Source organism: Miniopterus natalensis, chromosome 10 (assembly GCF_054644295.1).
Source record: "Miniopterus natalensis isolate mMinNat1 chromosome 10, mMinNat1.hap1, whole genome shotgun sequence".
Taxonomy (NCBI): Eukaryota; Metazoa; Chordata; class Mammalia; order Chiroptera; family Miniopteridae; genus Miniopterus; species Miniopterus natalensis.
The window spans coordinates 77,868,715-77,895,011 of record NC_142090.1 but is presented as its reverse complement, the minus strand read 5'-3'; the positions used below and the strand labels follow the sequence as shown (position 1 = coordinate 77,895,011).

The following is a 26,297-nucleotide window of genomic DNA, read 5'->3' as shown; positions in this document are numbered from 1 at the left end:
AATTGAGTCATTTTCCTATAAGAGCCTACATTTTATTTTATGACTTGTTTTTCTCTCTGAATTCTAAGTCTTTAACCACTGTGGTACAAAATACCAGTTTGTTCTCATTTTCAGTGACCACCTAATATTTCATTTTATGTAGCATTCTTTATTTAAACACTCCTCTATAGAGGATATTGGGCTAGTTCTGATTTTTCACACCTCTTTATAACTGCCTTAGGATAACTTTCTAGAGGGCATACACAGGTCAGAAGGTAAGCACACACCTAAGGTTCTTGATAAACATTGTTAAATTGTCTTCAGAAAGCAGTGTGTATCCTTGCCAACATTAGATTATATCATCTCTTAAACCTCCATCAATGTAATAACTCACTTGTTTATTTCAGTATAATTTATACTTTTTTAATTTTTTATTGAATCTATTGGGGTGACATTGATTAATAAAGTTATATAGGTTTCAGGTGTACAATTCTATAATACATCATCTATATACTGTATTATGTGTTCACCAACCCAAGTCCAGTCTTCTTCCATCACCATTTATCCCCTCTTTCCTCTGATAATCACCATACTGTTGGTTGTCTATGAGTAAATTTGTATTTCTTAGATTACTACCAAGATTGAAAATTGCTTCATCTACATTATCTTACTGAGGAAAATTCCTACTTACATCTTTGTTTATGCCTAAATTTTCTCACATTGGGAGATATTCCGAACACATAAAATGTATAGAAAATAGCACCAAAATATCTATTCCTTGTAGCCACCCACCAGCTCTATTAAAATATAACATTTTACCATAGTTACTTCAGATTTTTTTTTTAATCCTCCCAGAATTAGCCAGGATCCTAAATTTGGTGTTAATATTTTCCATTGCATATTTTTGTGCTTTTACTTTGTATACACATTATGAATGCATAACAAATGTGGCTAAAGTTACTATAAAGTTATAAAGTTACTATATATTTTATCTATTGTGTGTACCCAACTATGATTTGTTTGGCTCCACCTTTACTTGTGATATGTTTCACTGCATTTAAATCACCATTATTTTATTGAAAAAATTTTGCATCTATATTTGTAAGTGAAATTTATCAATTTCTATGTGCCATTTTAGTCACATTTGATGTCAAGTTTTTAAAAAGTCTAAAAGGAACTGGAAATTGTACAAATGTTTACATTTTCTGGAAGATTTATAGAGAAGAGCAATTATCTCTTGAAAAAAATTTAAAAATCTGGTCACACAACAATTTTGTTTTTGTTGTTGTTGCTCATTGTACTTCGAGGTATTTTTGATAAATTTAATTCCTGTTTGTTTCTCTTCCTGTGGTGTTGGTTTGCTTAGTCTTTATGTTACTTTGTTAACTTTTTGGTTTTAAATATATATGGATACATAAATATTGGTAATATAATACCAATGTGAATTTGGTAATATATAAATATATATATTTTTCTAAAATACCATCCATATTAAGTATCTCTGGCTTTAATTACATTAGTTGTACTGATGTTTCCTTATAATTTAAAAATGGATTTTGCATATTATAGAATTTATTTTCTATATCAGTGGTTATATGTCATTTCTAAAATTTTAGTTTGATTATCCAATTTTGTGTGTGTTCATCTTCTCTTTTATTGACAGCTTTGCCTTTTTCTTACACAAAAGAATCAAAACTAGTGCTTTGATTTTAGTTATCAAATCATTAGTTTTCTATTAATTTTAATTTATTTATCAACCTCTATCTTCTCGTTATGCTTATTTTATTGTTTTTATGATTATTTCTTGAGGCAGATACTTAGTTTATTTTGTTTTTTTCTTTGCTTGATAATAAAAACAATTAATGCTATGAATTTGCCTCAGATCACTGCTTTTTTTCCAATTCTCTAATTTTAAATGAAATGCTTATTATTATTCAAATGATCCTCATTTATAATTTTAGCTTAGCATTTTCTGCACTTGGAGGACTCAGTCCCCAAGTTCTGGATTTGGCATTTTGTCTTGTTTGTTTGGAGGAGGAAAGTGTTGCTTATATTTTATTATTGCATTTAAATATTACTACATTTTATATCTATGACAAAGTGACCTATACAACATGTGTGAGAGAGTGTGTGTGTGTAAAGAATCAATGAAATAATTTTTGCATTTACAAATTTTTAGACATTTTAATAAATATTTCTGGCAAAAAATATTTCAGTATTTTTCTATTAAGCACATTACCAATTATAATAATATCTTTTCTATCATCTTTTACTATTTCCTGTTTGACCTGTAAAAGAGGAGAGGAATATTAAAGTCTCATAATTTGGGGGGAGATATTGGTCAAAGGGTACAAAGTAGCAGTTATGTGGGTTGAGTAAGTCTAGAGATCTAAGGTACAACATGATGGTTATAGTCAATAATGCTGTATTAAATATTGGAAATTTGGGAAGAGATATTTCAGGTTCACTCATCACATACATACACAAAAGGGTAACTATGTGAAGAGATGATATGTTAATTTGCTTGGCTACAGTAATTATTTCACTGCTCATATGCACACCAAATCATCAAATGATATGTCATTTTTATTAAAAATTTTTAAACATTAAAAAATAAAAGGAGCACAAAAGTTTGGACTGATTGTTACGGGGAATGGGGCAGTAAATTAACAACAAAATGTCCCATTTTTATTGTGCTAATTTCCTATAGCATTGCCAGAATTTTTTGCTAAGCAGTGTTATGAAAATAACATATGCACATGGTAACAAAAGAAAAGAAAAAGATGCCAATTAATTTTAAAAACATGTTCATTTCCCTTCTGTTTGGGTATAACCATTAACGGTTCTTTATATATTCTTCTAGGTGCATTCTACCTAAAGGCACCTGAGGACCCAAAACTGGCAGAGAGTGGAGAAGACTTCAGCACTACAAAAGGAATGGCACTGGATGAGTTTCTCGTGTTTTGTAAGTCTTTTAGCCCAGGGGCGGGCTCTCATTGACATCATAATTTTTAACAAATTACAGAAATTAGCAGTCTTACTAGCTAGAAGAATCAAGAGACAGTTTGGGGCAATGACAAACAGACAAACAGGGAGACTGAATTCTGGTCATATGACAAACTGGAAATATTATTATCAAACTGGACATTTTGAAGTCAGAAATGCAGCTGTTGAGAAGCGGTACATGGAAAGTCTGAAGAAAAGGTAGAGAGAGAGAAAGGGACTTTCCTCCCCAAATAAAACAGGTGGCACTGTCATTCAGAGTTCCTCCATTAGGCCAACCTTCACCCATATTGCTTTGCTCTCTAAATTTGAGATTAAATGTAGATGAGTGCTTTTGCCTAACTTCCCAAATCATTTTTTGGAATGATTGGGGCGACTTATGTGATATCAACAGGCCTCTCAGTTGAATGTCAAGGAAGGCAGCTCTGATTGGCAAGGGAACCTCCAGCTTCATTGAGAAGCATTCAATTAGATGGAAAACAGATGCTTATTTTTATCTTATAAACCTCGATGCAGGTTATGTGGTAATTACTTCAAAGAGCAGGATCACAATTTATGTAATCAGCAGGACCCTATAATTACTGATGCATAATTTCCAAACAGCATTTAGCAGAATGAGGCCCATACATACACTTTGTAATGAAAAAAGATGTGTTTGACACCACACTAAATTAAATGAAAAATTAGCATACTTTCTTCCAGGAAATACACCAGCTTCGTCTGCTTTATTTTGCTCCACTAATCCCTGCCTACCCTTAGCTGCGTTGCAGGATTATGCAGGTGCTGAGTCACAGTGAAAGCTGAGCAAGGGCATAGGAACCAGGAGAGAAAGACGGCCCTTCTGCCGTCTGGGATAATAGAAGATCGCTCTAAGAGATGATCTGGAAAGCTACATCTGGACAACTTGCTTCCCCCCAAAGATTTACTGAAGGTCATATAATCACTTAATTTAGGATATAAGTAAGTGCTGGCAGAGAACTTAGAAATGATCTGTACTTATCTCTTTATAACAGGTAAAAAACTGAGGCCCAGTAACATGGTATGAATTGTACGATATCAAGCATTTGGCAGAAGTAAGAAAGTGTTCGGCCAGTTAGTCCCAGTCCTATGTGAAGTCCATTCCACTATCCTGGTGGCTCATATAGAGTTAATGGTAGACGAGCTACAGACGACCTTAGCCCCACCGATCCTGAACATTTCTGCAGTGAGTATTTTGAAATTTGCATGTACATTTGCATCGCTAGTAAATTTTTACAGTAGCAGGTAGAAAACACGGTAGTAGACAGTCGTGTAATGGGTATAGCATCTCCTGGTAATAATTTAATTTCTCTATTTCAAGCAAGTTGAGTAGCAGTTACTTTCGTTCTCTGCCTGAAAGACCATTGATGAAATCGCTGAGTTCTTACCTCCAGTTCCTGAAGTCAGGTCAGGAGGACCGCCAGTCTCCTCTTCAAAGCTCTGCACCTGAGACAGCAGAATGCATCAAACTCATCAGAGATGCTCTCATAATAAATTCACTTCATTTATGGAATCAACATCTAGCGAGCGCCTACTGGCTACTGCTACAAGGATCAACAAGGATTTCTGAGCTCAAACGCTTACAGTCTGCTGAAGTCAGGTGGCGTGTACAAGACACTCAAAATAAGGTTTCCGAGAACTAAGGGGGTTCAGGGGAGGGAAGGGGGAAGATCACTCCCGGGGGAGGAACAGAGGCCCTGCCCGAAACATGTGGCATTTGAACTAAACTGAAATAATAATAATATTGTTATTGTGGATTTTTTTTCTCCCAAATAGCTTTAAATATATGTGGAGAAAGTAAGTTATTTCCCATATTTAATTTTAGCTCTCTATGGGATTTATTTATGACTTGGTAAATTTATGAATAGCAGTTCAGAAAATTTATAACTGAGTTCCTACGTAAAGCTTAGATAGCTCAAAGAAAGTTTGATTTCCAAACTGATAAAGCAGAATTTATTTTTAAAAAATATTTAAGCAATTTAATGAATACTGCTTTACTGATGAAAATAAAATTATTGTTAAAACAAAGAAAAAGTATTGCTTACTATAGAACCTTAATAAATATGAGAAGTTAAAGAATGTATGAACTCAGTTACTGTTAATGTTTTAGAGTGTGTCTGTGCAAGTTTTCTTTTTAATACATTCATTCTAGATATAGTTATGTAGTCATTTTTTCACTCAAAATTTGGAAGAACTTTGTTCTGACATCATAAAATTTGTCTGAAAACACCATCTGTAATGACTGCACAATAGGCCACATTTTAAAGGTACATTAATTTCCTTAATGAGTTTCCTAAATTGAATGTTTTCTAAATTTTGCAAATAGAAATAATGCTGGGATGAACCTATTTCTACGTGTTATATTTATTTGAGGTTGGTGTGTGAATATTGAAGGCTGAGTCAGCGGACACAAGCATTTTAAACACTGAGATGACCTTTATCTCAGGAGTAAACAGAGGACCCTGAGAACATACCTCAGCAACGTAAGAAGAAATATTCGTTCAAAAGAAGTTACTTTATATTGTAATTAATTCAACATACTTCTTAACATTATTTTCATTGCTTTTGTAACTGAAACTAGCGTGCATCACAAGAGTGTCAAATAGAATAAGAGAAGTATTTCGCTGTGACCGTTCTCATGGGGAAAACTCCATTTAATGCAATGCAAATATGTAGCCGTCTATTAAAGAAAGGAAAAAGCCCCCATCATTTAAAATGGAAACCAGTGGTATTCCTGGTTATTTTGCCTGAGCCAAACTAAATAAATTTTTAAAAAGTAAAAGTAAAGAAATCATTAAAACTTTTGAAACATTTCCCGCCTACCAGAGCCTATCAGAGTGCCTCACAGCACAGGGTCCGAGGCAGGGCGGCTGACCCTGGGGTTTGCATGTAAATATCCTGCCTCACTTCTGGATAATTTAATATGAAAGCTGCAGGGGGAGGGGGAATCCCTGCTCTTCTGTACTTTCTTTGTACTAATATCAAAGAATAGAGAAATTAGTGAAAATGTGCATATATATATGTTTTTGTTTTTTTAAAAGACTGAAGTGCAGGTGAGATGTCATCTAAATAGGGTGAAAATGAGCATGAATTGAGAAGGTGGCAAAATGGGGGTCAAACTATGTGACTATCAATAAATCCTAAAGTGAACTAACAAAATACTGGTCTCATAAAAATAAAAACCAAACCACCCTACCGCTCTGTATAGGGCCCCACATTCGTCATCCTGGGGGAAATATTTCCAAGACATGTGCCCTTGATGACAAAACCTGGTCCTTGAGGAGCTGGTGGAGGGGGAGATGTCTCACACACACACACACACACACACACACACACACACACGCTCTCCCTGCCCAGGCTGTGAGATTACAGAGCAGGAATTTCAGAGTGGGAGGTAGTTGAACTGACCCTCAGCAAAGGTGAAATGTGGAAAGTCAGAGTAGATAAAAGCATCCTGAGATGCTTTTATCAGTGAGCAACTGCAACGTCAGAAATGACCTGTGGGTTCAATTGTGAGCAAAGCGATGGGAGAAAGCAAAGGCCAGTTTCATAGGCATTCAGTTCTGCCTGAAGCAACTAGAATGACCTTAAATGTCCTGGAGTAAGCAGGAGTGTGGAGCAGCAAGACCTACTGCCGAGGGCCGGGCGGATGAAGGGGTTGGATGAGGGCTGGGAGGCAGAGCTGCCTCCATGAGGGTATCTCCCCTAGACCCTGAGCACCAGGTACGACACTGACCTCTTCCATTTCGAAGGATTCCGGTGCTTCCCTCGCACCAGACAAGTTCTTGAGCTTGCCGGCCTGAATCAAGCTTTCCTTTCGAGCCCTGTCCTTGCCTGATCCCTCGGGCACACGGGAGGGAGGAGCCTGATGGGCCAGTGTGGCTGAGTAAGGCCACCGCCTTTTCAGAAGAGCTCGGGGAGGATGGCTAGGCATCGAGTCATCAGAGGCTTGGAGAGGCCCTTGATCTGCCAAAGGACACAACGGGCTTTGGTCAAGGGTGTCTGTCACGGCTGGTAACCTTGCAGACAGGGTGGAAAAATGTTCCCTCTTCTTGAAAGACTCTGACACATCGGAACTCCTGTTTCTCCTGAGGCTCGGCTTGGAGGCCCTCCTGAAAAGTTCGCCCATTCTTCTCTGATGCTCCTGGGCTCCACGCGTGGAGGTTCCTTGAGCACTTTCCTCTCTGTCTTTCTCGTCGGCTTTGCTCTGCATGGTGTTAACATCACTGAGCAAAGATGAGAAGGCATTGGCCACATGATCCAGGATTTCCAGCTGTTGGAAACGGTCTGAACAACATAGAAAATGCAGTTTTTAGGCTGGGTCTTAGTAATGAAACTGCATAAGGTGGTCAAAACTGAAGAGGCCGGTTAACACACAATTTTCAAGATGGGAAGGACTAAGCTCCTGAAACTCAATTTTCCCCCCTCTACATGCTACTAGTTATAGTGGAGGTGACTCCCCTACGTAATGAGACATACCTGTGTTATGGGGAAAGTGAATACCTTTCATATTTAGTTGTACACGCATAACTAGATTCATATATGTCAAAAGTTAATTATGTGTTAATCCATAAAATCAACAGGCAAAGATGATCTTGAGTTTAACCTTATGAATTAAACTAAATGTCAAAAAGTGAACCCAGGTCTTTCATACAAGATGAACTTGACTTTCTTCCAGCCCTTTACGCAGTAGTTATCCTCACGCTCACCTCCATCTATTGTCACCTGAGAGTGTGGAAAGATCATGGCGCATGGGGTCAGAGGGCCTGGATCCAAATTCCAGGTCTATCAATCACTGAAAGTGTGACTGCAAAGTAAGTGAATTAATAGATATATGCTGCTTAGCTCTGTGCCAGCCACATAGTAAATGGTCAGTTTCTTCATCTGGAGAATGGGGGTAATAATACCTGTCTTAAATGTCTCTCACATCTGTTGTAAAGAGCACAATGTTATGTAAGTACCAGTTGTTGAAATTTTAAGTGTGCATGACTCAGGAAGGATATACACTGTCTTCAGTCTCTTAAGATAGTCACTAACGTGACAACCCATCTGCCTTTCCAAACAGACCAGCTTCTTAACTTGTAAGTCTTTTTGGATGATCTGGCTGGCGTCAATCTTTTGGGCAATACGCAAATGTTGACCTAATTAGCATATGGGGAGATCTAATGCAACAAGGGCTGATTTGGGGGCACATTACCACTTTGAAAAAAATGGGGGAACTATTTTTGATATCACCAATACTAAAAACAATGGTAATGGAAACAGCACATTTTGTTTTTATGACACAGCCTTCTCTCAAACCCAGTGATCACAAGGGGGACTGCATAGCTCAGTGATGGGGAGGCCACGTGCGTAGGGAAAGATGCTGTTGTGATGGTGTGAACAACACAACAGCATCCTTCCCCACCACCTATCATCCTGCTACTCTAAAAACTGTGAGGGGCTTCTCACAGAGGACTGGAATATTCGTTCAAGACCTGGAGGAAATCTTGGATTATGGATGTTTTCAGAAGCATTCTACTTACATCTCACCCTTAAATTCAACTTTAGTTGAAACGACATCTCTTTTAACAGCCCAAGGGTACAACTGAATCCTAATTCCACTTCTATGATTGTTTTAACACCCATCCTATAGCAGATTTTTATACTTAGACTAAGACAAAAACCTATCAATTTAATTGGTTTGGTCAATTCAGAGAGCTCAGTAGGATGACATATTGGAGGAGTGGGTTTGTTTGTTTTGCCTTTGGGTAGATGGGACAATGAATGAACCAACTGATTCTCATTCCCTCAAGTATTGACTTTGAATGAGACATACTTTTCCATTCCAGCTTTAGAAAAGCCAACTAATTTTATTATTCCTTGTTTATGTGACCTTCCCAGCTTTCTTGAATGAAAAGTGTACTGGTAAGTATTGAGTGAGAATAGTTACCTTGCACTATTAGCAACATGTTAAGTGGTGGAAATAAGAGCAGGCAGGCAATCATATGACCAGGGGCCAACTCCTGCCTCCTCTATGATCCCCGTGTCAATTTTATCTGTAAATGTTGACTTTACAGATCAGCTTAAATACTCCTCAGATATTGATAAGTGCTATTATTTTCCCCAAATAAAGAACTGATCAAAGAACTTGGCATCTCCATGTGACTTGGAGGAGAAGACAGCGTCGCTGGGATTCAGACGCCACGAGATCCTCACTTACCATACAAGTTAGGGTTCTCGATGTCCATTCGCTGCTTCTGAGCTTCAAGGAAGACGCAGATATTGATTCCTCTGGCTGCTGAGTCACAATCTAGGAACCTGGTTGGAACTTTTGTGCAGATGTCGGGCTCGTCAGCACCAAACCCCAGATCCAACAGAATCTCCACTGGATCTTTTTCCCAAAATTCCAGCCATTCAGGAATGCTGCAATGAAAAATATGAGTCACAAAAACATACATGCGTTACAGTTTGCACGCTGGCTTTATAAACAGTAACATACTCTATGTATCTTTTGGTATCTTGGGGTTTTTTCTCCTAAAAATATGACTTCGAGATCATAAGTTAGTGTGATCACACACATACACATATATGTATACACACACACACATGCCACCTATTCCCTTTGCCACTGCATAGAATTCCATAAAATGGGAGCCAATAATTTCTCTGACCATTTCCCCACTGACAAATATTTAGCTTGTTTCACTGACCCTTTTATACTCTTCTTGCAAGTCGGAGCTTAGAAATCCTTACGCATCCTCTCACCCACCCATTCGCAAATTTCTCAAGTGCCTTCGTATAATTTCACAGGCTCCCCCGTCGCCCAGGATGGCTTTCCCGGGGCGACGCGCCTGGGAGCACCTACCTTTGCGGTATACTCACGGCAGAGTGGCACGAGTTGAAGCTGGTCCCTCGGGACAGGCTGGGCGTTTCTGAGCACTGGTGCAGAGATCTACGGGGGGGAGGGGAGCAACGATGCGACGGCCTATTTAGACCGTCCCCTGGGAGGTGGCTGCGAGTCTTCCCCCCCAGCCCACGTTCACATTTCCTCGTCATTTCTGGAGGGGCCACGCCGCTGAAGAGGGCGGGCACGGGCGGAGGGGCGGCTCCTGCCTCCAAGGGGACTGTGCTGCAGGAGGTGTCAGGTGCCCGCCAGTGCTCGTTATGAAGGCGACAGAATGTCTCACTTTTGACAGATGGCAGATCACCAGGGAACCTTTGAGGGACGCTCTTTGCTAGGTACTGACTTTTGGGACGAAGTTAACATCATGTGATAAAAGAGACTGAGGTGGCTCTGCGTTCATTCTCATCAGGAAGGACGTCCCCGGGCATGGTGAGCGACCCCCGATGCTGTCCCCAGGCTCCTGTGGCCAACTGCACGCAACAGTAACACACTCCTTTACCGCTGCAAAAACCAGCGTCCCCCTACCCGAAGAGGCCCGCACTGCAGGCCATTGGAAAGCAGTTCCGAACAGAAGGAAACGTTGCCATATTATAGCTGGCTTGCAGGCAGCTCAGCGAAACCATAGCTGCATCGAGCTTCATCCAGCACACTAGCCAGTTGGCACAACATCGGCATTTATCAAAGAACACAATGTGGGTAGCTGTTTTCCCAGGGAGGCAAGGTACCCTGCGTGGGCAGCTGAATTTGCCTTGGCCCTGTCCCTGAGCGAGCGTAGCTGGGCCCGCCTCTGTGTTCAGTCCCTTCTCTGCATTGAGGCTCCGAAAGCGTGTGTCTCTGAATGATGAAGACCCCGTTTAATAGACAGCTGAGCTCGCTGGGAGGTGGCCTCTCACTCACTGCTTTGCCCCGTTTGTGACAGGCCAGCCGTCGCTTCTGTTTCACTCGGGGTTTGAGGGTCACATCTCATTTTGTAAAGCTCAGCCGAGCTCCCCAAACTGTGCTGGCCTTGAAGCCAGGAGAAGCCAGGGGCCGTCGGGCTTCTAATCAGGCCACGGGAGCACGGGAGTCACTAACCTGGGCTCTCAGTTTCCTCTTGGACAAAACGAGCTGCCTGAGGACGTCTGTGGTCCCTGTGGCTCTACGATGACTAACCCTTCGAGAGGGGAAAACTGTGATGAAGGAGCGCGTCTGGTGTGGATTCATAGGAGGCGGGGATACAGTGTTGACTGTTTGGTTTTCACCTGATTGGAATTATCCTGAAAATGCAAGAACGGCTGACATGTGGGGAACAGAGTTCCCGACCTCCAAAAGCTCACGGTCTAGTTCAGTGCTGCTTAAACTAGAGCGTGCCCAGAACCACCCGAAGGCCTTGCAGAAACACCAGTTTCTGAGCTCTGCCCTAGATTTCCTAACACAAAGTGTCCGAGGTGGGGATCAAAAATGTGTCCTATTAAAGTCTCAGGTGATGTGAATGCTGCTGCTCGGGACCACATTGAGACCTAGTCTATCCTCAAATGAAGAGACTCTCACTGCTTTCCACCTAAGGCTGAAAATTATAATTATTCAATTATAGCATGACAGTCAATAATACCGGCAACAGGAAAATATGAACGTAGCTGCTTTAAGAGCAGGTCCTCATGAACCGTAGAATTCGAGTAGAATGCGATCTGGACACGTCTTCGTGAAATCCCCCCAAGGCCAGCATTTGTTCATTTAACTTGCTCACTCCTTTGTGACATTTTAAGAACCTCTGTTTCTCTCAAGGCCAGTGACAGCATTCTAGGCACTGTGGCTGCACCAGAGAAAGACCCCAAGGGCCATGTCATCACTAAGAAGCCCCCTCGATGCCGCTTCATTTATGAGGGACATGGCTGCAGGGTCCGTGAGAGAAGCGACGCGGGGCCCGCCACCTACCTCATGTAGTCCCTCACGGTCATGTGAGCCATTCCTTGTTCGTGCGGACGGACTGCAACAGAAAGGGGGGAGGTGAACTTAGTTTCCCCGGATCTCATGGGACAGTTTCTCACCGTCCAAGGAGCCAACATGCCATTGCCTGGCATGCCTGAGGCTGTAGGGGCAGGAGACGCAAGGCATCCCCGTGGCGAGCGAGACGGAAGGGAATGAACGGCCAGACGCTGCGACCAGCACCCGGAGGCACGCGGCCCTGCTCAGCGGGGGGGAGGCCTGTGGCACGTCAAGGGGTCAGCCGCGCCTCCGTGGGGAGCAGCAGTGCTTGCCTCGGGTTTCTAACAACGGGGAGAATTTGATGGTTGGGAAAGAGGTGTTGCCACGAAAGAAGAGTGTGGACAGCAAGGACAAAGCTCAGTGACAGGGCCGGTGGGTGAGATCGGGTGGCATTTGGGGATTCTCTTGCATGGTAGGATAAGTTGAGAGGCAAGGGTGGGGACAGGCAGAAAACCACAGGAAGGACTCAGCATTTATTGAGGGTCTTTCATTCAATTTAATCCTACATCAGTCTTATAATTTAGGACCTACCCTTATTTTTTCAGATGAGAAAGTTGCGACTCACGCAAGTTGAGGGATGAGCCCAGATTGCAGTCGAGAAAGGCAGATCCAGGAATTCAGCATCACCGTTATTTCTCGTTATAGCAATAACATTACTATTTATTTAGCATGAACTCTGGGCGAGGCAATGTGCTAAGCATGTTACATGCAGGGTCTCTTTTAATTCGCATAACAAATCCACGGGATAGGTGTTACTAATCCTCATTTAATAGAGGTAAACTGAGGCTCAGAGAGATGAAATAAATTCCAATGACCTGTAGGACGCCACAGCTTATTTTTGTTGGTTGGTGTTAATTTTTCCCTTCAAAATACCATAATGCCAACAGAATGTCTCGTAGCTTATTTAAAATCCACAAAGAGGAGTTAATATGAAAGGGTCAGGACATGGAAAACCATAGATGGTTCTGGAGCAAACAAGTAAACGTGAGGAAGGGAATGCTGAAGGTCCATTTGCCTGCTTAGTGGTGCTGAGGACAGGACAGAACAGCTAAATGCTGGGTGTCAGAGAGGCCATTTGGGGGCCAGGTGGTATTAAGAAGCTGTGTCCGGACATAACCGTGCAGACATCTGCAGGAGGAAATATCCAGAATATGGGCAAGTTCTCAGAAGGTTCACCAGTCTTCTCACGTCCTCTCATTGTGGCTCTCCTAGGTGCGAATGGATGACACATATAGAACTGGGAAGTGTTGTCACCCTGCATTGCTATGACAATGTGAAGCTTTTCACCATAAGGGAGAGATTACAGGTTGGGAAAAATCTTGGGAAAACAAACCCAAATGATTGAAACACATGAAAGAAGTCTGCAAATAATAAAGGGCTGTTTGGGCTGGAGCCGGAGTTCTTGTCTGGGTAGGGGTCTGTGAATAGATCTTAAGATATCTGTGTATGTCTCTGAATGCTAAAATTTGGGGGTGGATACCCATAGTTTTCAGCTGTTTTTAAAGAATATTCTTATTAATTTTTAGAGAGAGAGGAAAGGAGAGAGAGAAACATCGATGTGAGAGAGCAACCTCGATGGGCTGCCTCCTGCATGCCTCCCTCCAGGGATCGAGCCCACAATCCGGGCATGTGCCATGACCAGGAATCGAGCCTGCAACCTTTCGGTGCACGGGACAGTGCCCAGCCAACTGAGCCACACCAGCCAGGGCTCAGCTGTTCTTTTTTGAAGGCTCAGTGACCCTGCTGAATGGAAAAGGAACACTTGTCTAAACCGATAAAGACTAGAGGTATATTATTGAGGGGTGAGCAAATAGCAGATTCTTAACTAAGCCCAGAAAACACAAAGACAATTTAAAGAGGCGGTGAGAGAAGAAATAAAATAACTGTCTGCCCTACAAAGCAAATGCAACTCAGTCGGCACAAGAATCATATGGGGTGAAAATAGAAATCTATGCTAAAGGTTTAAAAATAGAGTAGGGATATATATGGCCTCTGTGCCACCCCCTCCCAGTCCCGCTCCCATAGCAGACATCACCAATTGATTACATCACTTTCTCAGAGAGCCTAGATAGGCTCTCAAGATATCTAGGAGCAATGAGACGAAGCTGAGTTGCCATCCTGTGTTTAGAATGAACTTCATGAGTGGGGTAGAGGGGGTCAAAGTGGGGAAAAGGGGCATCTGTAATACTTTCAACAATAAAGATACATTTTTTAAAAAAAGAAATCGCTAACTTGAACGAAATATATAACTGCTCATAAGACATTCTAGGGAGCCACTGCCAAGGATGGAATATTGAGGCAAATGATCATTATTATGATACAAATATGACATTTTTCAAATGTTCTATGTGACATCTGGTGACAGATATTCATGCAAGTCAAAATATCTGACTCAAACCTAAGTACCAAGTTAGGAATGAACTTAGAACCAAAACTCCAGTCTTTTTTGCCCATTACGTTGGTGGTTTTAAAACTCTGGGTTTTAGCAGAGATTCTTTTGCAAGATTCTAATAGTTTACATGGATCAAAAGGGAGTTGTTCTGACGGTGTTGTCCCATCTGCTCTTCCTTCACCCTTTGAGGCACCTCCAAGACCCAGGCCTTGAAACGCATTTATTCAGCATCAAGTGCCTCACCCGGCGGGCATTGCTAATCCACGGCAGCACCCTTGCTCACTGCACTCAGCTCAGCCTCGGAGCTTCTCTGAGCATAGAGCCATGACCAACTGATGGAAGTCGTCACAGGAGAGAAAGCCTCTTTGCCACTTTATTAAACCACATTATAGATGCAAGCACTGTCTAATTTTTGACAGTCATATTGTAATGATCGATGTCATAATACAGTAAATGAGTTGCCCCAAATGGAAGGTAAAATAAATATCTATCTTAAGCAATTTTTTTCTATTTCTCCTTGGCTCCCTTTCCACCACCCCCACCTCCACCTGCTGCTGTGCAGGAAACTCACAGGGGCAGGCGCCCTCTGCGCTTGGTTAGCTCATGCAGAGAACCCTCTCCTCCCCTAAAACATTCCGTGGCTCCGCATGTCCTGCCAGGGCGCCACTCTCGCCCCCACATGGGTCTTTTCTGGTTGCCTGCATTGCTCTGGATTTCCTCGGACGTGTGACTGAATCTGCAGTGCGCATCCAGGCCGGGCCTGGCCCTGTGGCCGCAGTGAATTGCTCAGACTGTCAGAGAAGAAGGGATCCATTTTCAGACCCTGATGAGAAGGGTTTGCTCAGCCTGCTGCAAGTTCAAAAACCCTAGCCCTGCAGGCAATCTGGTCATCCAGAAAAATGTGCAGCCTGCAGCCCAAGATTCTCGAGTCAGATACTCCTTGGACCACACCCCACAGCCCTGCTAACCACGCTCAGAAGCAACCTGGTTGCCAGGAAACCAAGGGGAGCCATGAAGAGGAACAGGAACCCCTAAAGGCAACATGTTTTCTAGGGGATGTGCAAAGTGGAGCCGGCTAGGTCACAAGCCACCGTAAGGCCCGCCATCACTGACCTAGGGATGGCCGGGGTGTCCGAATCCGTCTCCTGAATCCCACCCTCCCTCATGCACTGACACAGCTTTAAATCCTTTGTTAGACTTATACGCTTTCTTCTTGATCTGGTTTAAATGACACAAATGTCTGTCTCCATCTAGTACAGTCACACACATAAGCCTTCTCTGCTGCCAAGCTCAGATTTTGGAGAAAACTAAGCCAGGAAAAAATCAATATGATTTTTTAAAAAATACACAAGATAAGCCCATTTTAAAAATTGTAATAAAATTATTAAAAATGAATTTGGTTCATCGCTCCATTTCCTTTGTGCATCTCCAGGCTCCTTGGGTCTTGGGGAGCAGTGATTGACCTTCCCAACACGTCTGCCTGGTGGCTGAGAGTCTTGCACAGAGTGTGGATTTTTGTTCCTTGCCTGTTGAGGGGTTTTTCATTGTGGTGGTGGTTGTTTCATTTTTGGTTTTTTCTACTTTGCCATTTTTCAAGGTAAACTTCCTGGAGCCTGAGGACGGACTCTTCAAGGTCAGGTCACCAGTTTTCTATAATGAACCTGAACCAAGAGGCACAACAAGCTGGTGGCCCAGTTCTCACGAGCACTGGGATTCCTAGAATTTCCTGAAAACCCAGGAAATCCAGCAATTCTGGGCCAGGCCTCTTCAGGGCAGCAATCTGTTGGCGGCCACGTGCTCTGCAGTTCTCTGTCCTCTGTCCTGCCTGCTTGGTTCACTGGTGGTCCCCTGCCTGGCTCCCAGAAGCAATTGAGTCTGCAGCTCTGATCACAGTGAGAATGTGACACCCAAGAAATGCCGCGTGGAGCAAACCAACTGCTCCTGTTGCCCCGATTTTCTCAAGCTTCTGCAAGCACCAGGCCTGCCCCAGGGAGAAGATGGGACCCTTACAGATGTGCCAGATGTGAGTGCATCCATCACTAAGCCCTGCTCGCTGGACCTCCTTCATTCCTCACTCATTTCTCTAGTTGCTTGGTCTGGATACTTTCTCCAATATTTCCCCCCTTCCAAGATGCCCTTATTCGGTTTATAAAACCAGATTTCACTTTCTAAAATCATTGGGGAATGAAGAAAGAAAAATAATAATAAGGTCCTACTATTCCCAAGTTTCGTGAGGGTGGACTTGGAGAATTAAAGCAGGAGAAGCCGCGCCCTGCCCCACTCAGCGAGTCCCCCTGCAGGGGTTAAAACGCCCCTCTGATTCCGTCAGACTCGGGCTCCAGCCCCCGCCCACCGCTAGGTGGCCCCCTGCCATCTGAAGCAGCAGCCACCGCACTTAACCCCGCACAATGCGTTGCTGGGGAAGATGGAGCGCGATACGCAGAAGGCACTAATTAGCACCTTTATTGGCTTAGAAAGCAGTTTTTATTTTGGTTTTCCTAAGCATTTCTGACTGATTCATGGAAGACATTTGGTTCTTTGGAATACCGTCCAATAGACTAATCAAATTACATTTTCACAGGGCTCTAAAATAATAGCATTCTGCAGCTTTCTGTGTACTTAACCCCTGCGTGACCAAGGCACTTAGAAGAGGCAGTCGGCAGGGTGTGTTTCATTAGACGAATTATTAATTTAGAGTCTTACAAAAAAAAAAAAAGAGAGAGAGAGACTCTTCATTTTCTCTGACACTCATGCTCACCCCTTAGAGCTGGTTGCAATGCCTGGCTCTGCTTTACCCAGATATCTGTTTATTTTGCAGATGCTGTTGACTCATCCTTTCTATTGCCCTGCTGACACCCGCCCCGAGCATGAGGTCACAATAGCTTTGTCCCAGGGTATGCACCTTCCTCCCATTGCCAGGATAAACGCTGGAACCTGTCGTCCCTCTTCTCAGAAACCATTCATAACTCACTGCAATGAGATGGCAACAGGCCTGCTGCAATTCCCGGTGCTGCACCTATGGCATCTGTCACTTGCGGCTCATGACCCCTGTTCAGGTCAACAAAGGTAGGGCTACTCAGCATAGACTCCGCACAGATCCAGTTACAACCGCCTGTCTTTTCATTGAACTGAGATGACACTTCTTCGCCACCCCTCTCCTAAGATATCCAGCGAGACTCCCTCTTTCTAAGTTTTAGGGCATTTATAACCTGGCAACAGCCTGTTTAACAGAAACACTTCCACCTCTTCTCTGTCGCCCAAAACCATTCCTCTGGCCTGACCACCTCCTGCGTGCTTCCCGCACACATTTGGTTTTCTTTTTCAATGACTTTGTCCAAGCTCCGCTTGCTTCCACCACACGGCGTTGTCTAGCTTGGCCTCTTGGTTGTTTTCAAAGCCGCATCTCTCTGATTGACTAGCTCCTGCCTCACCTCTCCTTCGAAGATTTCCCAAGCTGACCACATCGCCTTCGTCACAGACCAGCTTTCCTGAGCGCCTTTGGTTGATCAGCCCTGGAGAAATCCGATGGGTCAGAGGCATTCCTGCCTCGGGGGCATCTACAATTTTGTTAGTGAGGCCGATCCTATCCCTAGTGATCGGAGGCAGCACAGGCCAAGCTCCACGGGAACAGAGCCCACGATGGCTGTGCCTGGTGCTCAGAAAAGTGACTGCGTCTCTCAGTGCAGGTGCCAGCAGGGGCCTGACCCAGATCATGGAACTTGAGTCAGGACTCAGAAGAAGAGATGGAGGTGAAAAGAACAGGAAAGATGTTAAGTCGGGAGGGAGAAAGAGAAAAGACTAGGGATGTCATGGGGGGTAAGACTAGAAGGCCTTTTAGGGAGTGGGTACAGGTCGCGTTCCAGTTGTGATGGTCCTGGAAGGTCAGAGCGACACTCCTGAGAGCAGGAGCTGTGGGTTCTCCATCTCTGTCCCCGCCACCTGGCCCCGTTCCTTGCTCTGGATCTCTCTTTTGATAAGCATTAAGGGGCCGTCTATCACGTTTAATTGGATTTACTTTGACCTTTCCTTGTAATAGAGACCACAACATTTAGAATTTGATCTTGAAAGTTCTTAGTGGTTAATCCATCCCTTCTGGAAAGACGTGAGTTTACTTGTCAGGGACCTCCTTGGAGACTGAAGAAGAAATACTTAAATATTAAAAAGACGAGTGAATTAACCACCCACCAGACCATCATGGCACCCCGCAGATCTTTCACAGACAGACACTGCCCTTCTGCGGTGGGAGTGAGTTCTAGTGTTTCCGCTCACAGCTATGCCCAGATGTGTTGTTAACAAGTACACCTGGTGTCACCCTAGCATCACACATGCGTTTGGTGCACAAGTCTGTCCACACAGCATCAGGACGATGCATCTCAGAGTCAGGGCTGATGTTCAGTTTGTTTCCTAGGGGTGGGAATGGGTTGGCCACTGACCAGCTCCTCTCCGGGCTTTCTAATACACGGTTTAATCTGGAACTCGGGACTACGAGCCGGTCTGCAGCCTGGGAGGAGGGGCCTCACCACTCAGGACCGTGGGCCTCATCCCCCGTCCCAGACTCCCCACCCCCAGCCCCTCGCCGCAGCTCCTGGCTGCCCTGAACTCAGCGAGTGTCGGCCTCACCACGACGAAGACCAGCACACAGAGGGGCTGGCAGCGCTGGGCTCCAGTCTCCCCACCTGCCACCAGCCAGCTGTGACCAGGAACAGCGGCCCTTGACCGCCGGTGGCCCAGATTCTTCACCTGTGAATCACTAATGAACGCCAGCCTGGCGACCGCACAGGTCACTGAGCCTGAAATGTGACAGATGAGAGAGGGCCTTGTAGAGGCGAAGGCTCAATTAAACTCGTAAGGAGCTGTTCCATTATGATTAGAGGCCCCGCTGACGACCAAGGACCCTGCAAGCTGAAGCTGCATCTCGGGTCTCGCAGCCACTCCGACACCCCTCCTCTGCCCCAGGCCGTCCCCCCACGTCTGAGCCGTTCCGGACGAGGAAGGGCCATGATTTGTGTCTAATTTTAGGGAGGCGAAGTTTTAATACAGTTACTGACAGCCCAGAACTGGTGCAGGCCTCCCGCCGCGACCTGGGCAGATGAAACGCCCGGGATGTGAAATGCGCTGTATTTCTCACACTCGCCTTTCTTTGAATCTGAACTATGACGAACAGAGGTGCTTAACTTCAATTTATAGGCAAACATCTCCAGAGATTTTGGCAGCGTGGAACAGTTATATTTTTAAAAAATAAGCTTGGCGCCCTGGCTGGGTGGCTCAGTTGGTTAGAGCGTCATCTCAGTACACCTAGGTTACGGGTTCGATCCTTGGTCATGGCACATACAAGAAGCAAACAGTGAAGACATAGATGAGTGGAACAACAAATCAGTGTGCCCCCCCCCCAGCAAAGAAGAACATTTCAGCGAATTTACCTAGTTTTTCAAGTAAAAAAAAATCCCCAATTCAAACTGGTTTGTAGCCAATGGTCATCTTAATTTAAAAGGAGGCGAAAAAAGTAAAATAATTAAAACCAACCAAGTAAGGGACAATTGACTAATAATTATTTCCTCTAATCATCAAACTCCTAATTTATGTCATTTCTATATCCATTATTTATGGCATTGCACCAATTTGAAAATATACTTTTTTTACATTTTAATGTGTATACAGTCAGGACGTGTCAGTGCTGCCTTTCATTTATAATCACCAGTTCTTGTTGTTTTATTTTCCCATCTGAGTGAAACTTAAAGTGTGAGTGTGTTTTACGATCCAGGGGTTTCAGATTCTAGGAAATACGGTATTTCATTTAATGGAGATGGGAACTGTGAGACTTGCCATTAAATTTCTTTTTATAATGCTCTTATCACATCTCTGTGTAACAAGCGTGCTACAGGTTTTGCCTCGGAAATACACGCTTCCATTGTTTGCTAGAGAATTCTGTCTTTTCGAGAACAAATGCATCGTTAGAAAGAGAGGATATCATTTTGAGACCAAAGAAGGGAAAGAAACTAGGTTTAGAAAGAAAACTACAATAGACTAAGAGGAAAAATGAAACCCTTTGATTTCCATAATTACATTCTTGTGAAAGTTTTCGGCTAGAGTCTGAGCTAGTGCTGTGGCAAGAGTCCTGGTTTCCCGCCCCGACCGGTGCTGGACAATCCCCTGTCCTTCCTGAGCCTCGGTCCCATAGATCAAACAGCAATTGCGATTGCCCTGGATGGTTGCTGAGACCAGTTCCATTTCCAGGACCCTCTGATAATTCTCATTTTCGGAAGGTTTATTTGCACAGACATGTTAATCCAGCTCCTACCGGGGTTCACCAAGCAGAACCGCTCCTGGCTCCTCTTGTCTTACCTGTGTGGTCGGTGACTTGCTGAAAGTTTTCATCTGCAGAGACACTGTAAAGAAACAAAAGTATTGTGAATCAAACAGTGTGTGTAAATGAGTTACACTAAACTGCCTTTTAATTAAATAGATGAGAGTAAATGCAGAGTTAGGCTCTAAGAGGAGAGGACTTTTGGAAACCAATGAGAAGCCAGGGGTTAGTCTTCTGTTAGATAGTATTCTGTCTTATATTTTTAAACTGATACATAACTTTTGCAATAGAATAATCTGTTAAGTACTCAGCAAGGTTACCCCCAATTTAAAAAAATGATTTTATTTGTTTTTTTTTAGATTGAGAGAGAAAGGGAGAAACATCGATCAGCCGGCTGCCTGCCCGGGAATCGAACTGGCGACCTCTCGGTGCACGAACACCACTCAACCAACCCCGCTGCGACAGCCAGGGCCGCCCACATTGTTTTCATGGACCTTGTGAGAGAAACGTACAAGGGCACAGAGGGACACTTACAAGAACCCCGAGTCCAGCCACTGCTGAATACTTTCTTGTTTGGAACTTTCTACAAACGAGAAAGAAACAGACCAGTCAGTCAACGCACAACCAGCCCAAACGACTCTATTCATTCCTCAGCGCCACCCAAGAGCTCCATTTCCCACATATTTAGTTACATGTTTCCATAAGCATATTCGTGTTTTCTGTAATCAGCCTTTCCTGAAAATGAAGTATGAACTTGCCAAAAGACTAACTTCAAAAAAGAGAAAACATTAAGGGAAAGGAAAAGAAACCACCGAAGAGCAAGAGATGTTAGAATAATTCTGTAATTACCTGGCGTGAATGCCAAGGGGGGCGAGGACCCGAGACTTTCGTCTCTCTCCTGTTGGATGGAAATGGCCCTGGAGCCCCTCCTGATGGAATCACGACATTTACCTAAGGCAGCCAGCCAGGGATGTTTATTTGCAAGGAGTTCTCTGCCAGGTTAGAAACCAAATTTGCATCCATTCCAGGGAAAAATTGCTCTAGACTCCCAGGATTGCCAAAGGCACCCTGCGTAAAGGAGGCACCAGTCTTTTAAGGTGGATCTTTATCGGGGCGCAACAAAGAGTCGCCAGGCACAAAGGCGGGGACATAGAGGCAGCGTTTCCTGTTAGTGGCTACAGGCTCCTCGGGACTGACTTTCTTTGACTTTAAACTACCCAGCAGTGAGGTAGCCGAGTTACCCCTTGCAAGGTGTCTGGTGAACCAAAAAGGCCAGAGGGCATGGGGGTGTTAATTCTTCAGTTGAGCTACTGCGAAGGGATAGCACGAACTGGGTGGGGGAAAACCAAGGAAAGCCATCCAAAGGCTCCACCGTGGGGGAGGGAGAAGCCTTCCTTAGTTATTACTCCTTAAGCTATTACATGATTATTGACGCCTCATGGAAGACCCAGCAAATAAAAGCCTTTCAACCAAATGAAGCCTTATGTCCCTGACATAGACTCCACACAGCTTTGGAGTCCTGGGGGGCTTAGGATGGGGTACATTGGAGTGGCCAAGAAGCAGAGTTCATTCTTTAGTTGGTCTGTTTCCATCAAGAAGGTCTGTGCTTTGAGTGTCCGTAGGGGACGTCAGAAGTGCCCATTTCATGGGAGTTTCTGACATCAGGCCAGGAACACTGGTATCTTCAAAGCCAAGTCCATGTTCTAAAATTATTTGCCCCAGCCAAGAGCCCCCACATCCTTCACCACCCACAGTAAGATGGTTTCCGGCAGCCCCGAGGGCCCGTTCTCACCCAGCGTGGGGGTGGTGAGGCTCTGGCTTTCCACCTCAGAGCCAGGAGGCAGCTGCTCATCCAGGGGAACCCATGCACTCTTGGTGGACCTCAGGATGCCTCTCCTGCTCCTTTCCTGGCCTCCTTGAGGGCTGTCAAATTCATGGGACTTCTCCATCATCATCAGTCGGCACACTAATTTCAAAAAATGCAAACCAGACACAGTGAGTCAGCTTTTGGGTTTGGCTCCAGGAGAGGGCAAAAGCCAGGATGCTCACAGTCCAACGAGTGGATCCAGGTTCTGGAGGCCGGGGATGCGGTCAGTGAGGAGAGAAGTTGGACTAGTGGATACACCCAGCCAAGGAGAAAGCTTAAAAGCACTGATTAACATAATAGGTAGCCTTCAAATTTATCCAACAGTTACATCTATAAAATTATTTTTAAAGACCCAAAATATAAAAAATAAAGGCTTTGGCAACAGAACAGCCTGGCCGAGTCTTGCCTCTGCAACTCATTGTGTGGCCTTGTATTACTGTTATAACCTCTCTTCATTTTCTTATTGTTTGATAGGGGATAAATTGTACTGAGTTTTAATAACTGTTAACCTCAGTGTAGTACTTATTTTGGAAATTCTATATATCAGTTATTCAATCTAATTGTCCATGAAGGAAGTAATTTAATTGTCACAATTTTACAGTAAATTGAAGAGCAGAAGGCTTAAGTTGCAAACCCAAAGTCACACAGGCACCAGGATTCAAATCCAGGCCCTGAACTCCCAGCATATCTCATGACTATGAAGCTGTACTGTCTACCCTATAGGGTGTTTGGGACAACTAGAATATTGATAAATATATTTAGGCACATGGCACAAGAAATATAGGCTGTCCCAATGATCTCATTTGACATTTGTTAATGTCCTTATGGGGCTGAAACAGTAAGAGAAGGAGACAGACGCTTGGCGCAGCTGTGGAAATTGTTTAAACTCCTCAGACTGTCAGCAAGTTGAGAACAACAGCCTCCCTATTACTCTCTGGTGTGTCTCTAGCACAGGCTGCCTCCTCAGCACATAGTAGGTCCTAAATAAGCATGTACCAAATCAAACAGCAGAGCGAGGGTTGAAAACCACTTTCTGCTAAATTCTTTCCACGCCTTCTACTTGAATTTGCATTAGTTTATTGTTTAAGCTTAGAGATGACCAAGTAGTCAGATGCCCACTATAGGAGCATGCCTTGCATCCCTGAACTTAGGCCTAATCTCTGATCACGTGACATGCAGGCCCCCATTTCTCATCAGCGTTTCAACAAGGCTCGCCATTCAGATTCATTGTAAACCTCTGAATATTCTAAGCATAGGTGAGCATTCTAGGTGCAGCTGGCACCAAGAGTCTCCTTTAATAGCTTTAGCTATTAAAATCCTATCATTCATTGGATGCATAAATATACAGTTATTGTCGCAATAGTACATTACTGCAAACATTAATGACAATTGCGATGACTATTAGTTTTAGGAAAAAGCAACAGTTACTAGGAAATTTCAATTAGTTAAAAACTTGGGCAAAAGGTGGACAGTAACTATCTATATTAACAGTGAGCATTTTAGCCAGTAAACTTCAGAAAGTTAACCAGTAATATCCGCTGGGAGAAGACAAATGTTTATATAAATTTCAATGATCATACAAGACAAAATTAATACAGATTAGATTATATTTCTAGCCTTTATAGAATTGCTTGGTAGTCGAGGTTTCATAACAGGAGACAAAAAACAACCTTTAGAAACTGCATTTAATTTTAGTTATTTAATTTTGCATAAGCTTTGGGTCTTTGGAGTAAAAAAAGTTTTCCTTGGCAATATTTTGTATCTTGAGCATGCAAATTGCAATCAGGGCATCGACTCTGACAGTGCAAAATGTCACCAGCAGGGAAAACTCCAGAATCATGCTAAACAACATTCATGAAATATCAGATTCAGTAGAGGAGCAGGGTTTGAGTAAAGAAATAATGTATCATGGAAAAAAAAAATCCGCAGAATAATCTTGACCTTGGCTGAAAGTGAGGTCCGACCTAGCAGGACAGATCTTGCTCTGCAACAGGAGCAGGAGCTGTCAGCAGCCAATAGTCCTCCAAGTGCTGCTTCTGGACTATCATGTCGAATTGTAACTTAGTGCCACTTTTTCAAATATAACACTAAAAATCATCAACGTTTTAGATACAGTGCAGCTTTACTGGTTCGTCTTCAGACTCCTGTTCTATAGCTGCGGCTTTGATCTTAGCCATTGGCCTTGCACGCCCAGGGGACAGCTCCCTGCCTGCTCAGTTGTACTTGGCTTTAGAGCAGAAAATAGCCTTTGGGGAAAGTGGGAAAGGCAAGGGTCAGGGGCCAGTTTGTAAAAAAAAACAAACTCTTTTGTCCCCTCTGTCTCAGGCAATGCCTTCCCTGTTAGCAAACAAGTCTGCTTCTGGAAAAGGAGTTTCCGATGCCTGAATGACCTTCCTTTGGCTTCCACTGGCTTGGGCCCCAGGACTGCCCTTTGGAAAGGGACTCGGATCAGGTGGCAGCCCTGACTTGCCCGGCGGACTGACAGGGCAGGAGTTACGGCACCTGGCCTCTGGGGGTCCCTCTAGTGACCTGCTGTCCTCAGGACATCTGGAACCAATTCTTGCCAATGTGAATCTTCATCCTGGACCACCTTGGCCCCTGTGGGGCCCCTTCTCTCTCTTCAGATTATTTCCATTCTGATCACTATGTCACATAGTCCTTATGTGTACAGAGAACGCCCATTAATGGGAATTTCTTATCACGTTTAATTTTACAAAAGGAGATGCAAAACAATATATGCATCAAGAACTCAAATTTGTAAAAAACAAAACAAAAAAAAGCAATGTATTGAAAAGACGAAAAGGAAATGTGTTAAAATGTTATCAAGCTTTTCAAAATTTTAAAAATCATCAAAACGAGGGAAAAAGACTTTGTCACATTAATCTTACATCACATATTCTCTCACTTGGGCAAACTGAACCGTCCGCGCTCCTTTCCACTGGGAAGCCCAGTGATCTGAGGCTTTGATTCTTAGGGCAGTGACCACGGTTACCCTCCTGTGCCCCGGGGAGACTTTCTGCACCTCTCTGCAAACAGGCCACCAACCCAGTTGTTCATACTGGAAAACGGGCTGTGCTCGCTTTATTTACCTCTGTTCCCCGCAGGGCCCCGTCAGCACTTTGTCCAGGGTGAGCCACCTGTAACCGTTGACCGCCTGGTTACTGGGGACAGACGCATCCAGCTGTCGTAGCCAGTGTTCTTGGTTTTTATGTGGTTAAAACAGCAAGTGCTTTCAGGTCAGACAATTCCAGATTTTATTCTCAGCTCTGCCGCTTCCCTGACATCTCCTTGGGGGAAACTGTCAAACAGCTCTGATCATCTATTTCTTCATCTATGAAATAACCATCCCATAGGGTTTGGGGGAAAATTAACGGAAAATGTAAGCTAAAGAATCAATACCCGTATTGGTCAGTTTTTATTTCCCCGTTCCCTCTCTTCTCTGTGTTGCCTCTTGTCATTGTGATGTCAAGAACTGTCAAGTGAAGGAGAAGGGTCACCAATGAATGCAATCGTCTTTCTCAAGGGAGATAAATTTGACACTCACAGTGTGTGGATAACCTGTGTAGAGCTTGAGATTACTTACTTTAGAGCGTCGAGAAGCTGATATATTTGGAAAGTGTGATAATACAATATTTCTGTGACCCGAGAATACAGATTTCCCTGAGACTATTAGAGGCTCACGGCAAAGTCTGGAAATTCTTTCGACTGTGGATTAAATTTCATGGTTATAATGACAGGCTGAAGCTCCAGCCTTGGCACCCCTTCTGAAGGAGCCCTGTGGCCAAGAAGGAAACAGCACAATGGAACACCAGCCCCACGACATTCTGAGTGCACAGGGGTCTCAGCACCTCTATGCCCCCGCCATGGATCCTCAGGACCACAG

At 43.8% G+C, this 26,297-nt stretch overlaps 1 protein-coding gene across 1 annotated transcript in view; it reads right to left on the bottom strand.

Annotated features, from left to right (window-relative positions):
- The window catches only part of ITPRID1 (ITPR interacting domain containing 1), a 48,748-nt gene extending 26,246 nt beyond the window's left edge, over window positions 1-22,502 (bottom strand). The window contains exons 1-8 of the mRNA XM_016222260.2: window positions 22,340-22,502; window positions 21,082-21,130; window positions 20,586-20,629; window positions 11,801-11,852; window positions 9,848-9,934; window positions 9,203-9,405; window positions 6,737-7,287; window positions 4,389-4,446 (exon numbers count right to left, since the gene is read on the bottom strand). Of these exons, the coding sequence (XP_016077746.2) occupies window positions 4,389-4,446; window positions 6,737-7,287; window positions 9,203-9,405; window positions 9,848-9,934; window positions 11,801-11,852; window positions 20,586-20,629; window positions 21,082-21,130; window positions 22,340-22,502 (1,207 nt within the window). The remainder of the gene's footprint in view (window positions 1-4,388; window positions 4,447-6,736; window positions 7,288-9,202; window positions 9,406-9,847; window positions 9,935-11,800; window positions 11,853-20,585; window positions 20,630-21,081; window positions 21,131-22,339) is intronic.
- Between the last annotated feature and the right edge of the window lie 3,795 nt (window positions 22,503-26,297).